The 16727-nt window shown below is 47.3% G+C and overlaps 1 protein-coding gene across 1 annotated transcript; it reads left to right on the forward strand.

The window, feature by feature from the left end:
• Nucleotides 1-2904: 2904 nt before the first annotated feature.
• CNRIP1 (cannabinoid receptor interacting protein 1) lies at nt 2905-15655 on the forward strand. The gene is made up of 3 exons (XM_028722053.2): nt 2905-3213; nt 6626-6770; nt 14115-15655. The coding sequence occupies exons 1-3, from the start codon at nt 3035-3037 to the stop codon at nt 14277-14279; spliced, it is 489 nt and encodes a 162-aa protein (XP_028577886.1). The 5' UTR covers nt 2905-3034; the 3' UTR covers nt 14280-15655.
• The last annotated feature ends 1072 nt before the right edge of the window (nt 15656-16727 follow it).

The raw sequence follows: 16727 nt of genomic DNA on the forward strand, positions 1-16727 counted from the left end.
TGGTCTAGCATTTTTCTGGAAACTCCCCAAAGAAGAATAAACACAACTTCCCCAGGCACCAGATTAAGAGTCAAATCTGTAGATAAAAATCTGCTTGATTCTTAGAAAGAGACACGCTGGATTGAAATCCCAAATCCAGCACATTAAAAAATGAGAAACAAATAATGCAAGAGTAAAGGCCTACATTTTAGGCATGGGCCTGTTATATAAAGATGCTAGCAGTATCATGCAAATATACATAACACCCACCCTTAACTGCCTGTCAGCCAGCATGACTTGACACCATAGAAGCTGGTAAATGTGTGAATGCTCAACTAATCCTGCCAGATCTAAATGTATTTAACTCAAACCATCAAAATCCTATATACTAATTAGGTAATTAGGGACCCCTGACAATTAGGTGACCGACTCTGGGGTTGCAGCACTCATCTCACTTTATTGGCCAAGGGAGCTGGCGTACAGCTTCCGGGTCATGTGGCCAGCATGACTAAGCCGCTTCTGGCAAACCAGAGCAGCGCATGGAAACACCATTTACCTTCCCACCAGAGCAGTACCTATTTATCTACTTGCACTTTGACGTGCTTCCGAACTGCTAGGTTGGCAGGAGCAGGGACCGAGCAACAGGAGCTCACCCCGTTGCGGGGATTCGAACTGCCAACCTTCTGATCACCAAGTCCTAGGCTCTGTGGTTTAACCCACAGCGCCACCTGCATCCCTCTAGGCATGGTATCTGTCTACAAACCCACAGCGGGTCTATTTTTGAGCAACTGCAACCGTTCCTGAGTAAGGGAGTCCCTAATACTCCTTCACTGCCAGCAGTTGTGGTTAGGGTGTCAATTAGGAGCCCAAAGTATATAAGGCTTCCCCTCCTGAGTCTTCCAGTTTGTGGAAATAAAGAAAGTCTTTGGTGGCTAGTTCCTGGTGCTGGTTTCCCTGCCTTGTGGTGTTGTGTCTTAGACTGTCGCCTGGCCTTGTCTCTGGATCATGTTTGGACCTAGACTAATTATGTGTGCTTGACCTTGGTTTGCTTGGACTGGGCTGCATCTGCAACCCTCCCCACACTGATGAGTACTTTGGTGAAGGCTTAGATCAGGTGGTCAGCAAACTTTTTCAGCAGGGAGTCGGTCCACTGTCCCTCAGACCTTGTGGAGGGCTGGACTATATTTTTTTTTTTTTTGGGGGGGGGGGGGATGAACGAATTCCTATGCCCCACAAATAACCCAGAGATGCATTTTAAATAAAAGGACACACTCTACTCAGAAACTCCCAGAAACTCCTGCTGCTGCCACGCCGCTGGAGCACAATTTCTGTTCTCATCTTGAAGCAAAGTTCTTAACCCGAGGTACTATTTCTGGGTTAGCAGAGTCTGTAACCTGAAGCGTATGTAACCTGAGGTACCACTGTATTTATTTGGGCACCTACTGAGAAGACCCTAAGAAAGCAACTGTACAAAAATGCATTGTTGAAAATCAGAAATATCTAGGGAGGGCTGAAACTACCCTCCTGTGTAAGCAACTCTGCCATTCGCTTAGAACTTAAGACCCCCTCCCTAGAGATTCTGATGTGGAGACGTGCCTTTAATTATTGGCTGTCCCTTTGGCATAAATTGCCAAACTGCCATCTTATTCAGTGCCTTAGGAGAGATGAATTCAGCAGCCCATGGGCAACAAAAATCCATTCCAAACTGTTGTCTTATGGAATCTCTCCTTCCGATATACTTAATTTAGATCTAATTACAGCTAAAAAGGTCATCAAACAAAGATTGGAGGAGGTAGATTTGCAACAAAATCTTACTACAGGTGGAGGTACATGTTCCCCAATAAACCAGGGCATTACATCTAAGTCCCAGATACCTCGATATCTGTCTACTTTATCGGCTGCGTCGCATAGATTCGCATTTGTTAGAGCCAGATATAATGTGTTCCCCTCAAATGTGCTGAGCAATAGATTTTCTAACGGTAAAACCTCTGTTTTATGCGCATGTGACAACAAATCAATAGAATCCCTTTATCATATCTTGTTTAATTGCCCCTTATACACTGTTCCCTGATCAAGGATCCTGAGTTCAAGCATTCTGGAAATTGCTGCTAAACCACCTGAATTACATCTAGCTTATCTACTCCAGGACATTGACTCTTACAGAACATTACAGGTTGCTAGATACCTGGTTTCAGTTCTTTCACATAAAAGACTTCATGGAATGCTGCATGACTATTAAAAATCCAGTAAACTCTATGCACCATCTTTATCTTCAAGGCCACAATATGGTACATCTAGAGATTGTAAGTAATGTGAAGGAGATTATGCGTTGAAATATTTTAGTTGTTATTTTAGATTGTAAAATGCTATTTTATCTATTGATTTGTTTTACCTTGTGGGCTTATAGCCGAATAAAGTATTATCTAGATCTAGGGAGGGGGCGCCATCTTTTGTCCTCCCTCAGGGCACCATATTCCCAAGGTCCGCCTCTGGATGTATGATCTCGTTGAGATTCCTGCCTTGCAGGGGGTTGGACTAGATGACCCTCGGGGGTCCCTTCCAACTATCAATCCACGGCACCCAAAGCCCAGCTTCTTCGTGGTGCCCCCCCCCCCCCGAGAGAAGATGCTCGGCAGACAGCTGTTTCCACCCGGAGCGATTAAATCCGAGCCAGAGCCCCTCTTCGCACTGATTTTCGTAAAAATAACACAGCGAGCAGCCCCACCCTCGAGGCGCTCGGGGGGGGCGGCGGCTTTCCCTTCTCCGCTGGCCGCGTCTGACCGAGTCCGCAGGGAGGCGCCCGGCTTGGCTCGGGGGCGGCCCAGAATCAGGCCAGCGGGGATTAACTTCCGCGCCTCGCGTTGCGCACAGACCCAGCGGCGCGCGCTCCGCCCGCCCCGCGGCTCTTTCCGTCCGCACCCGAGCGCGCACCCGCGCGGAGGGGGGGTGGGGTGGGGGTGTAGCGGGCCTCCGTCGTCATTCGTGGCGAGGGGGATCCGGGGCGGAGAGCCTGCCCTCCTCCTCCCGCGCCTCCATCCTGCGCAAAGACACAGCCATGGCCGAGGTGCCCACCGTGGTGCGGATCAAGATCTCGCTCAAGATCCAGCCCAACGACGGGCCCGTCTACTTCAAGGTGGACGGCCAGAGGTTCGGGCAGAACCGGACCATCAAGCTGCTCACGGGGGCCAAGTACAAAGTCGAGGTGGCCATTAAGCCCGGAGCCATCCAGGCCACGTAAGTGGGACCTACCTCCTGCCCTCCTCACCTTTCCCTCCCCAGAGCAGCTTCTGCGTCTTGCAGCGCGCGCGCCCGCCCAGATTTCTTCCCTGGCAAAGGGACAGGCTTCCATCTTTATTCCCATTCTTATTCTTTCCCTTCGGCATCTCTGCGCCCTGACCCCGCACAGCGGCCAGCGGGACCCGCAGCGCCAACGGGACCTGGGCAAAAAAGGAAACGAGCCCCCTTGCTGCCTTGCGCCCCAGGAATAAAGCGCCGAGCAGCCTGCTCGCGAAGGCCAGCCTTGCAGGCAAACGCCCCGCTCCCTGCCAGCAGAAAAGGGCCGGCGCGGGTGCAGGGAAGGACGGGAGAGGCTCGGCTCGAAGGCCCGGCGAGGTGCGGCGCTGGAGACCGGAGGAGGGCGATGCCTAGGGGATGGGGGGGAACAATGGAGCGGATCTGCCCGGCGTCCTCGCTCCGGCTTTGCTTATGTAACCGGCCTCCCCTCCTGCGCGCATCCTCTAGGGGGGTCTTGGAAGCAGGGCGGATCCAGGGCTTCTGGAATCAGGGGACACCGCCCGGTGACCTCGTGCAGAGTTGCAGGTGGTGAGGAGGGGCAGCAGCAGCAGCAAATGGTCCTAGGGTTGACTCCTGGACCGCCAGGGGACTGATCCTGGTCTCTGCAGCATCCTCTCTTTCTCTTTACTTGGGAATTTGTAAGGGGCGCGCGGTTGCCAGCGAGACATTCATTTAAAACATTCATTTTCTGCCTTCCATTCAAACGGGTTTTGGGGGGGTATTAGGGTAATGTCAAAGACAAATCCATTAAAATCAGGACCTTAAAGCAATAAATGCCGCCGCTTCCAAAGAAGTCTCTCTCCAACCCAGACCCTGCTGTCATCATCATCTGAGGCCCTTCTTCTTTGCCCCCTCCTTGAAAGGCCCGGAGGGTGGCTCCCCGTTTGTGCAATGCGAAAATGTTTGTCTATAACCAGGCCTTTGACTAGCATTCTGTGCCCTTTTAAATGGAGGGGAGGTTGGGGTTACTGGGTTGTTTTTGTTTCATTTTGCATTCTCGTTTTCTTGTGAACTGCCCTGTGATCTTTGGATGAAGGGCAGTGTACAAATTTAAGAACTAACTCACTGAATAAGCAAGGTAAAATGCAGCAAGCTAATGGGCCCCCAAAGTCTGAGGTCCCCCCCCTTTCCTTTCCTTTCCTTTCCTTTTACCTTAAGAAGGTATTACCTTTTATACAGTGAAATGGAGCTTATTCCCAAGTGAAGTTGCAAACCTTTCCCCGCTTACCTGGCAGAGCTGGATCTAGGGGAGTGTTACTGGTTCGCCCGCGCTAGGTGCTGAGCCAAGAGGGTGCTGCAGGGGGCGTCGCAACAATGACTTGGAACGGAAGGCAAGAGGCCACCGAATTTTGGAGTTGCACAGGGTGCTGCTGAAATTTGAAAGCCCAAAGTCCGCCACTGTAGCTGGAAGCAGAACCCAATGAATTAAATATGAATTGCTTCTGAGTAGCATCAGGTGGCAGAAGGTCCATTTCGTTCCTGAAGCCATGGTGGTGCTGTGCTCCTAAGTGAGTTTAAATGTGTATACACATGATCACATGTTTTATCTAAGGACTGACAAACTCCTTGCTTGTTTTCCTCCCTTTCAAAGCAAGGAATGGTGTTTGCACCGGACACACGTTTTGCACTGTGCTCTCTTTGAACCAAGGCCATAAACCTCACCTGACGCAATACTGCTACACTTCCCAGCTCCAAAATAGATATGCCTGATGGACGTAATCTGAATAATAGATCCTGTTCTACAGTATTTACTTAGAAACATTGAAGGAACTGTCCAGACACCATACAGCGGTGGAGCTAGCCACTTGGGCACCTGGAGCGGCGCACATGTCGTGCACTCAGGGGTGGGGTGATCCTCCCAGGGGCGGGGTGATCAGCACGGCACCCAGGGGTGCAATCAGTGTGGTGGCAATCCGCCCTGGGGGGATTTTGTCACACACACACACCCAGAATGACACCTGGAGTGGACCGCCCCCCCTTCCTACGTCCCTGACACCATAGCTCCATTTTTGAAGTGTTGGTAGCTGAGCTGGCTGTCTCTAAGGGAGGGGTTATAGCTCAGTCTGCCCTAGGTCCCAGGTTCAGTCCCAATAATCTCCAGGTAGGGCTGGGGAAATCCTCTGCCTGAAATCCTGGAGAGTCACTACCAATCTCTGCAGACGATACCGAGCTAGCTCAACTAATGTTCTGCCTTGATATAAAACAGTTTGCTATGTTCTGAGGCTCCCATAGGACAAACACAGAGGTATCTTCTTCTGAGTCATAAAAGGCAGGTTTTAAAGCAAACCCCTCCAATTTCTCCTTGTTACAGCCCACTTTTCTTCTTTTGTAGCGTTTCTGTTCAAACTGTTCGACTAATTACTCATTTGTATTCATTGAGATGGGACGCGGGTGGCGCTGTGGGTAAAACCTCAGTGCCTAGGACTTGCCGATCGCATGGTCGGCGGTTCGAATCCCCGCGGCGGGGTGCGCTCCCGTCGTTCAGTCCCAGCGCCTGCCAACCTAACAGTTCAAAAGCACGTCAAAGTGCAAGTAGATAAATAGGGACCGCTTACCAGCGGGAAGGTAAATGCCGTTCCGTGTGCTGCGCTGGCTCGCCAGATGCAGCTTGTCACGCTGGCCACGTGACCCGGAAGTGTCTGCGGAGCGCACAACCCTAGAGTCTGGCAAGACTGGCCCGTACGGGCAGGGGTACTTTTACCTTTTTATTCATTGAGATTAGTGGCACATAATCAAATTGTTTTGAATTGCAGCTATATGGCATAGACAGATATCTGCAAAAAGAGTCGCCAGCATATTTTTAGGGCATCCCTTGGGGCGGAGAGCGTATGATTATTTATCTCAGGACAGTTCACAGCATAAAATACAAAATGAAAATGCAAAAAACAAAACAAACCCATAACCCTCTCTCCCACAAGGACATTTAAAAGGACATAGAATGTGAATCATTCAAAGGCCTGGGAGCCTAAAGATGTGTAATGAAGGTACCAGGCAAGCATTCCACAAACACGGAGCCACTGCAGAAAAGGCCTGTTCTTGTGTTGCCACCCTCTGGACCTCACGTGGAGGGGGCACATCTTCTTTGATGGCCTCCTGAACAGAAAGTGGTGGAACTGAATATTTCTTTGTTTCTTGAGAGTATCTGTCCATTGTATGTCCACCCACCCCCGCCCGTCATGAATGACAGTGGCATGGCATTTGTTCTGCATTCCCTTCTCTGTTACATTCTGATATATGGACAGAAAACTAAAGGGAGCTGGTTATAATCATGGCAGATGTTTGCTTGTAAACCTTACTTTCTCTCTCCACGTTAGGAAGAGAGGCTTGCTAAGAATATTAACTACTCTTTCAGGACTATGGGTATAGGGGGAGTAACGTTCCCCCTGGAAGAGAAGTCGAGAGACCCCCAAGCTGTTACCTACACTGGAATCTACGATACAGAAGGCGTAACTCACACTAAAAGTGGCGAGAGGCAGCCCATACAAATCAACATACAGGTAGTGTGTGTTTTTGGGGTGTGGGGTAGCATAAGTGATGTTGTCTGGGCACGGGCAGTGCATTCTGGTCTGTTTAAAAGGTATTGCACTTAAGAACATAGCACTGTCTGTTGTAATTCCCCTTTTCCTTGAACTTCTATCTTTTTAAGCATCTGTGACAGCGTAAACCTCCAAAGGCCGACTGGCCATTACTCTGCAGAGCCCATGACCTCAGCTGACCCATTCATCGCTCCAGTTCACCTGAGGTTTAAGGAGCGACATGTGGTCATCCGTGACTAGACATATTCTTGCAGCAAAACTGGGCCATTCAGAGGCAAGCACAATGGAGGCTGGGACTGACAGGAGTCCCACATTTTCTAGAGGGAACCAGGTTGGCTTCTTCTGGCTTGGGCATTAGTTTGCGTCCTTGGCTGAAACACTCAGAATTAGCTGTGGCTGACCATTAACATGCTAGCATTTCCCATGTTTTCCATCATCTCTTTATCTTTATTGGGAGACTCCATTCAGGCTTCTTGAATCCAGAGCACAGGAATATAGCTTTTCCTTTCCCCTGCCGTCCTTGGTGGTGAGGCGCAAGGAATATTTTACTGCTGTATTGTGCTATTGCAGCAATGTGGCGCTGTGGGTTAAACCACAGAGCCTAGGACTTGCCGATCAGAAGGTCGGCGATTTGAATCCCCGCGATGGGATGAGCTCCTGTTGCTCGGTCCCTGCTCCTGCCAACCTAGCAGTTCGAAAGCACGTCAAAGTGCAAGTAGATAAATAGGTACCGCTCCAGCGGGAAGGTAAATGGTGTTTCCGTGCGCTGCTCTGGTTCGCCAGAAGTGGCTTAGCCATGCTGGCCCCATGACCTGGAAGCTGTATGCCGGCTCCCTCAGCCAATAAAGCGAGGTGAGCACCGCAACTCCAGAGTCGGCCATGACTGGACCTAACGGTCAGGGGACCCTTTACCTTTAACCTGTGTAGGATTTATGTTCACCCATCTTGCCCCACTGAAAGAGCAATCTCTGCCATATAGACACATAGCAAAAGCTACCAAATCTGGCCAAACTGTGCCCCTTTAAGTTATTTAATCCCTCTGAGTTGCATTTTTCAGTTTATTGCACCCGCTGTCAACACATCAGCTCTAAGGTGTTGTTTGTTATTTATATCATCTATCATATTTGGCTGTGATACCCACAACACTCCAGAGTAAAGCCCTTTCCATTTTGCAAGCCATCTGCATCTCTGTTAGCTGTGAACACCTTTATAAGATCACTTATTTTCCTTCTTCTCTGTGAAGAGCTTCTGCATTTCATAAGCCTTGCATTCTTATAACTGTGGAACGGAGACCACCTTTCAGAACTGAGCTTTGCATTTCAGTGGAAATAAACCATGATGATTGCTGAGCAGCCTGCACAGTAAGACCAGGAGAATGGAACAGCTGCCATGTGTGGTAATAAATTCACACAGGCAGGAGACATGTAAAAACCAGTACCTTGCAAGTCTAGGTTTTCCTTCCTGGCAGCATTGCTTTCTGCAGTTTTGTGCTAAAGGCACAGGATGCACCTCTGCAGGGAGAACACTGACCTGACAAGCCTGAGAGCAGATGACACGGCAGAGTTCCGGCCTTTGGACCGATTTTAATGTATCTGTAGTGGCAGAAACATCATGGTTTGGGAGTTGGGCTCAAATAAGCATCGCATTGCTGCCTTGCACAGGAGCTGAAAGCCTAGCTGTTACGTAAGGTCCCTGAAAATCTCCTATGAACAGATGTTCTGATTGCAAACAGCTCTGGCATGCCTAAGCAATTATTTCTTCACTCATCTTCAGCCTGGGTTCCCCAACGTGGCACCCGTGGGCACCACAGCACCTTCAGACATCTTCCACTGCCCCCACCAAGGCCCTCTGCTCCTTCCATTTTTTAAAGCTGTGGGCTTTGGGAGAGGTTTGGTTGCCTGTTTTATCTATGCTCTTATTTGGGGGGAGCATAGGTGCTTTGCCTGCCTGGGCTGGAGGTGAGCATCCTCTGTGAAATGGGTGTTCTGTGTGCCTGTGACAGTTCTTAAATTTCCAAATGTGCCTCCGGGTCCAAAAAGGTCAGAGGTCCCTGGTTTATGTTGTCAGTGGGAGGCTTATCGTGCAACTCAGACATTCAGTGCGGCAGCATTTGCACTTCAGAATTCCATTCCTATTGAGAACCTTCACAGCAGTCATTTTGGCACCTGCTAAAAACATCCCAAGGGACGTGGGTGGCACTGTGGGTAAAAGCCTCAGCGCCTAGGGCTTGCCGATCGAAAGGTTGGTGGTTCGAATTCCCGCGGCGGGGTGCGCTCCCGTCGCTCAGTCCCAGCGCCTGCCAGCCTAGCAGTTCGAAAGCACCCTCGGGTGCAAGTAGATAAATAGGGATCGCTTACTAGCGGGAAGGTAAATAGGGATCGCTTACTAGCGTTCCGTGTTTGCCAGATGCAGCTTGTCACGCTGGCCACGTGACCCGGAAGTGTCTCCGGACAGCGCTGGCCCCCGGCCTCTTAAGTGAGATGGGCGCACAACCCTAGAGTCTGGCAAGACTGGCCCGTACGGGCAGGGGTACCTTTACCTTTAAAAACATCCCTGTTTAGACAATCCTACCCAGATACTTTAAAAGTTTTGTTAATTTTAATCTGGATTACCATATTGACCTGAATATAAGCCTCACCCCCCCCCCCAATTCCAACCGTGAAAAGTTGAAGTGTGGCTTATTATTTGTGACCTTACGGTATGTGGCCAGGAGCACAGGGCAAACGGCAGCAGGAGCACAGCAAAGTGGGGACCCTCCCCGCATGTAGCCCCCCGTCCTCTTCCCCCAAGGCTGGGAAGGGAGAGAGCGAGGAAGGGGAAAGGGCGACGGAAACGCAGCACGCCCCCCCCCCCCCTGTATGCAGCCAGAAGCCGCGAGGAATGGAGTGGCTTATATTTGGGTATTTTTTCTTTTTTTCTCCCCCCCCCACCTCCAATTTTAAACATGTGGCTTATACTCAGGTGAGGCTTATATTCGGGTCAATACGGTAGTTGCAATTTTTTCTCGATTCTGCTGTTTCATCTTTTGTAAACTGCTTTGAGATTTTATTTTATTTTTACCATCAAGCAGTGTATAGGTTCAGCTCATAGGTTTTACAGTTGGGAATGTGGGCAAAGTCATGTGCATCCTGGTTAACCCTTGCCTCCCCTTTTCTACCATTCTCTTCTTGTGAGGCTCACAGTTGCTAATTTCATTTGTAAGTTCCTTGGGACAGAGATCTCTCTCTCCTGTGATTCTGTCAGAAGCGTACCCTGGGGCCACTATATAATCTAATAACAAGCAAGCCCCCCCCCCCCCTTCATGTCTGTTAGGTGAGACTCCGAAGCTTCTGATTCTGACTAGGCTGAAAAGTCATCCTGGAATTTGCTCACAATAATCACTGGTCTGGAAAATCTTAGATGCATTTAGATGAGCAAAGGTCAGCTCTTGATCACTGGGATGAAGGCACTTGACAAAGATTAGCTGTCAGTAATAACATGACCAACTGCTTTCAATTCTCTCTCTGTCCTCCCCATCTTTCAAGACCTTTTGATTTAAGCAAGTCGAATGTAGCTGCAACAAGTCTTTGTCAGTTGTGATTTACAGTTTCCGTTTTCCAGTGGCCTAATCATAATCATAACAACAACAATAATAATAATGGTTTATTACTTATACCCCACCCATCTGACTGGGTTGCTCCAGCCGTTCTGGACAGCTTCCAACAGAATATAAAAAACATAACGAAACATCATCCATTAAACACTTTCCCAAACAGGGTTGCCATCAGATGTCTTCTAGTAGCTGTATGCTTTATCTCCTTGACATCTGATGAGAGGGCATTCCAAAGGGTCAGCGCCACTACCAAGAAGTTCCTTTGCCTGATGCCCTGTAACTTCACTTCTCAAAGTGGGGGAACCACCATAAGAGCCTCAGAGCTGGACCTCAGTGTCCAGGCTGGACGATAGAGGTGGAGATGCTCCTTCAGGTATACTGGGCCAAGGCCGTTTATGGCTTTAAAGGTTAGCACCAACACTTTGAATAGTGCTCGGAAACGTACAGGAAGGCAGTGTAGGTCCTTTAAGACTACTGTTACATGGTCCTAGTGGCTGCTCCCAGTCACCAGCCTAGCAGCCAAATTCTGAATTAGTTGTATTTTGTGAGTCACCTTCAAAGGTAGCCCCACACAGAGTGCATTGCAGCAGTCCAAGTCATAACAGGTCATCATTTTCAGTGGGCATAAATGAAGGTGCGCAGCCTGGGAGTCATTTTGGACTCACAGCTGTCCATGGAGGCGCAGGTTAACTCTGTGTCCAGGGCAGCTGTCTACCAGCTCCACCTGGTACGCAGGCTGAGACCCTACCTGCCCGCGAACTGTCTCGCCAGAGTGGTGCATGCTTTAGTTATCTCACGCTTGGACTACTGCAACGTGCTCTACGTGGGGCTACCTTTGAAGGTGACCCGGAAACTGCAATTAATCCAGAATGCGGCAGCTAGACTGGTGACTGGGAGTGGCCGCCGGGACCACATAACACCGGTTCTGAGAGATCTGCATTGGCTCCCAGTACGTTTCCAAGCACGATTCAAAGTGTTAAAGCCCTAAACGGCCTTGGTCCTGTATACCTGAAGGAGCGTCTCCACCCACATCGTTCAGCCCGGACACTGAGATCCAGCGCCGAGGGCCTTCTGGTGGTTCCCTCATTGCGAGAAGTGAGGCTACAGGGAACCAGACAGAGGGCCTTCTCGGTAGTGGCACCCGCCCTGTGGAACGCCCTCCCATCAGATGTCAAAGAGATAAATAATTACCTGACATTCAGAAGACATCTTAAGGCAGCCCTGTTCAGGGAAGCTTTTAATATGTAACACTGTACTGTTTTTAAGACTGATTGGGAGCCACCCAGAGTGGCTGGGGAAACTCAGCCAGATGGGCGGGGTATAAATAATAAATTGTTGTTGTTGTTGTTGTTGTTGTTGTTATATTTATTTAAAAACTATATTGGTGGTCACTGCCTCGGTGTATTTTTGGAGGAAGCTAATTTCTTGCTGATGTTTCCCCTGCTGTGCATTTTATTTCTGCAACCAGTTGCACCAGGTTCTACTTTATATGCTAATGCAAGAGACATAATTGTAGGTGAAAAAACTAAGAGGTGAAGGGGTGGAAATTCATTGGGGTTGCAGTAGGGTGGTGGTTTTGCCACAGTTCTGTAGAAGCATGGAGCGTAGTGTCATGAAAGGGAAGTGAATAGTTTAGTTTATTATTATATTTATACTTCTGGAAGGAAAGGAAAGAGTTTGCTCATGAGTTTTTCTGTCTATGGTGCAGGCCAGTCTAGTCTACTGTGCATCTTGACTGGGGAAATGTAGGGACAATTTGCAGCAAAATGTATTAGGCTGGTCCTGTACTAGAAGACACATGGGCAATTTCAGCTGAAATATAGAACAAGATTTATGGTAGTTAGGGTGGGGCTTTACTGAGAGTTAGGTAGGGGTAAAGGGACCCCTAACCAGTTGTGGCCGACTCTGGGGTTGCGGCGCTCATCTCGCTTTATTGGCCATTGGTACAGCTTCCGGGTCATGTGGCCAGCATGACTAAGCCGCTTCTGGCGAACCAGAGCAGCGCATGGAAACGCCGTTTACCTTCCCACCGGAGCAGTACCTATTTATCTACTTGCACTTTGAGGCGCCTGGGGGGGGAAATAAATTTTTCTCCCTTTATTCCCCCCCCCCCAAAAAATCTAGGTGCGTCCTATGGGCCGGTGCGTCCTATAGGGCGAAAAATACGGTACTTAAGGTTGAATGAAAGCCACAGGCAATTCTACTATTTGCAGAGACTTCTCCAGCCTTTAACTACTTTTTATGCCCTTTATGAACAAATGTGTTGAGTTGTGTGTGTGTGTGCGCACGCAAACACACGTGGGGGGCTGCTGAACTGGGTCTTTGCCCTGGGTGACAGAAAGTCTAGTTTCAGCCCTGCCACATTTTATGCTTGTAACAACTCTGTCAGGCAGGTTAGACTGAGAGCCTATGACTGGCCTAAGGTAACCCAGTGAGCATCATGGCTGAGTGGGGAATTTGAACCCTGGTCTCCCAAGTGCCAGCCTGAGACCCATGTGCAAGTTTCCTTAATTTGTAACTTATTCAGCTGGGAGAATTCAGTTTTCTTTCGTAATTTAGAATTTAGATGTACTATTACTTTATTATTTAGCAAAATTTATATACAGCTTGATTGTAACATACCCTGCAAGTGGTTTATAAGAAATATCTGAATTATCAATAAAATCAGTTTAAAAATTAACCGAAATGCTTTAAAAGCAGTTGCAGTCAGCAGTAAACTAACAGGAGATTAAGCACGTCCATGTATCTGGATAGGTTTGTCTACCGTTACAATAGTCTGGTAATTGGCCCACCTGCAGGTCCATATGGTAAGTGGTGTCGAATCCTAGAGGGGTGACTTTGTGTGTGGTTTTTCAGCTATCACAATTTTTAAAGCCTCTTCATGCCCAATATAAGTTGTTGTGGAATGAAGCCAGATTTGACTTTGTTTTGGCATAAGTATCTGTCATAGAAGTAGCCGACTCTGGGGTTGCGGCGCTCATCTCACTTTACTGGCCGAGGGAGCCGGTGTACAGCTTCCGGGTCATGTGGCCAGCATGACTAAGCTGCTTCTGGCGAACCAGAGCAGCGCATGGAATCGCCTTTTACCTTCCCGCCAGAGTGGTACCTATTTATCTACTTGCACTTTTTGGTGTGCTTTCGAACTGCTAAGTTGGCAGGAGCAGGGACCAAGCAACAGGAGCTCACCCCGTCGCGGGGATTTGAACCGCACACCTTCTGATTGGCAAGTCCTAGGCTCTGTGGTTTAACCCACAGCGCCACCCCGTGTCCCTTAAGTTTGGTAATAAGCTGCAATTCAGCAACTTCTCTTTCCAATCTATTTCGTTTCTGATTAGACATGCATAGGAATGTGTTGCTACTCATGCCACAGAGTTAAGCGAGCACTGTCCTGCGAAAGCTTTATTTCAAATAACTTATTTTATTTAATGTGCAGCAACTCTGCTAATTCTGATACACTTGTTTAGGTTAGTGTTTGTCAGGCTACAGGGTATTCACAGGACCTCTGAATCTGCAGTTGTGCAGGTTTTGCAGCTCTTTAAGAAAAAGAAAAAATACTTTATTTTCCATTTTTACATTCAATCTCACTTTTTCTTTATTTTTCTCACTCTGTCCTTCTATAAATGAAATTCTTATAATAAAATAGCAGTAATAATAATGATGATGATGGTTTTTCTAGCTCTTAACAAGAAGTGAATTGGGTTTGCTCTCTCCAGGTCACTGACATCGGTGCTTTTGAAACAGTCTGGCAAGTCAAATTCTACAACTACCACAAGCGAGACCACTGTCAGTGGGGAAACAGCTTCGCCTGCATTGAGTATGAGTGCAAGCCGAACGAGACCCGCAGCCTCATGTGGATCAACAAAGAAACTTTCTTCTGAAGCAAAGTGAGGCAGAGGCGAAAGAACAATCTCTTGGTTGAGTGAACCTATCTTCAGACCAGTACAAAAGCCTTAACAGAGGCGCTCTGTATAGATGCTTTCGTTTGACAAATGAGACTTCAAAGCACACACTCACTTGGGGATAAGCTTATTTTGAAATCGGTGGGACTTGTTTCCAAGTGAATGTGTTCCAGATCATGGGCGTAACATCAGCGTTACTGGGATTTCGACATTTATCCTCTTCCCCAATCTGACTGTTCCCACACCTTCGCTGTAATGAAAACTGGAGGTGGGTCCATCGAGGTCTGAAGTAGGGTTGCCATATTTTGAAGAGCAAAAGAGGAGGACACATTTGCCAACTTCTGCTTTTAAGTATGGATCGTTATGACGAACTCTCATTTTACATACCCACGAAAAAGAGGCCATTGTCCTAGAAAAAGAGGACATATGGCAGCCCTATCTGAAGGCTCCTAGCTATGTTTATCCCATGCTGCAATATGTTGGTGACAGCTTCTTGTTCTTTTTGTTTAAATCACTGCTCCTTCACCCTAGTTAGTAGGTGCTTCAATGTGGCCTGCCTGCCACGTGCCATAAACTTCAATACACCTACCTACCTACCTACCTACCTCTTCCTAGTAATCTCTTTCTACCATGGCACACACAAAGAATGCAAATTCCCAATGATGGTACATCTGGTACCAGAATAGTCACACAACCCTAATCAAGCTGGTTGTTCTAGGGGAGGGGGTAAGGAGAGTGTGATTGTTGGATCTTGTAAAACCTTTCCTATCCTGTGAGATGTTGTTTTCCTGTTTCCCAGTCTCTGAAACAACTCTTACAGTCAACAGCAGTGGTGGAGTTCTTGAGAAGTGTGTAAGAGAGTGGTGAAACGATACACCCATGGTTTAAGTTTTTTGTGTGTGTGTATAATGCTAATACCTGAATATGCAGTAATTCAGTATAATGGTCATGTATCAAGCCCATTGGGTTTTCAGGTTACCAGTGATATTTTTGTATGTGAAATGTAACGAAACTGGGCTGCTAGTCACTTTGGAGCTGCAAAAGCTCTGTTGCACTGAATGACAGCCTTTCGGGTTAAGCATAATCACAACAGAGCTCTTTCCAAAGTAAAAGGAAAGTTGCATAAGCTTGCGCAGGGGACTGAACTCCGGTGCTATGTCCTATGTAAACCTGTTTACAAAGCTGTGACAAATGAGAAGCACATTCTTATCTCTAATAAAATAGGTGGAAAGTTGCTTCGCTCATGGAATAAAGATGGTCTTGTGTCTGTGTAACCGTGCATACCAGCTGCGTTCATGTGAATAATTGAAATTGTTATAACTTTTGACCTTTGTAATAAAGGAGCTGGAAACCTGTGTTTTCTCCCTAGGTTTTGTCACATTTTACTTAACTGACATTCGTGTCAATATGTGAACTTTTTAAGGACAGGTATCCTTGTGCAAATTGTACTTCAAATATACTAAATCAGCAATGCTGCCTCTTTAAAACAAGCTCTTTTGCCATCACATTCTTATAATTTATTTATTTTTATCATTAATTTTCTTTAAAAGGCCACTTTTTTATTTTTAACTCTAGGCCACTTTTCTGGGAAATGCCCACCCAAAGCAGCTTATGATTAAACCCTTTGGATCCCTTCTAACTCGTACATTTAAATGATTCTATGGTATCCAATCCCATACTCAGTGTCATACTCAGAGTAGACCCATTAACCTTTGGGTTATTGCTTTTAGTGGGACTGGCATGGGAAACAAAATCAAGTAACCCCCCCCCCCCGCCATTGTTTTATGATAAAAATAAGGTGAGGTCTCCATGTATGTCTTTGCAGGATTGAAGTTTTGGTATCTGCATAGCACATGAAAATAGGATCCCCTCAACTTGGAAAAGTGGGTGTGGTGTTTAGTTGTGAAGTGTCTTGTTATTTATCTTAGATCAAAGAATAACCCTAATGAGCTTGAATACTGCCAGGAATAACACTGATCATGTCAGGTTTTTTAAAAAAATCCAGTTTTAGAATTCCCTACATGAACCTTTGATGAATTATGCTCATCCTTCAAACACCAAAAGATTCAACACTATGGCATTAAAAAACAATTTTATGAGCAGACTAGATTGCCACTATAAAAACGGTCTGCTACAAGCTACCAGCATGAGTTTGACCAAACTGCGGTGGAAGACAGGAGTGCCTGGCGTGCTCTGGTCCATGGGGTCATGAAGAGTCAGACACGACTAAACGACTAAACAACAACAAACCAAGCCATTGTCTTGCACCATTCAAAGGGATTGATGATAATTAATAATGATGACCACTTACGTGTAGGTTTCATGTGTATAATTGAGAGCTGCTTTGTTTCTGCCTGCAGGAAAAGGTAGTTTTCAATGCTGTTGATAAAAAAACAAAACAAAAACCTGTAACAGCAGAGTAGTGTA

Source organism: Podarcis muralis, chromosome 3 (genome assembly GCF_964188315.1).
Source record: "Podarcis muralis chromosome 3, rPodMur119.hap1.1, whole genome shotgun sequence".
NCBI classification, from domain to species: domain Eukaryota; kingdom Metazoa; phylum Chordata; class Lepidosauria; order Squamata; family Lacertidae; genus Podarcis; species Podarcis muralis.

Coding starts and splice junctions, on each gene's coding strand:
- CNRIP1 (XM_028722053.2), top strand. CDS start 3,035: ATGGCCGAGGTGCCCACCGTGGTGCGGATCAAGATCTCGCTCAAGATC. Junction 3,214..6,625: donor CCCGGAGCCATCCAGGCCAC/GTAAGTGGGACC, acceptor CTACTCTTTCAG/GACTATGGGTATAGGGGGAG. Junction 6,771..14,114: donor CCATACAAATCAACATACAG/GTAGTGTGTGTT, acceptor TGCTCTCTCCAG/GTCACTGACATCGGTGCTTT.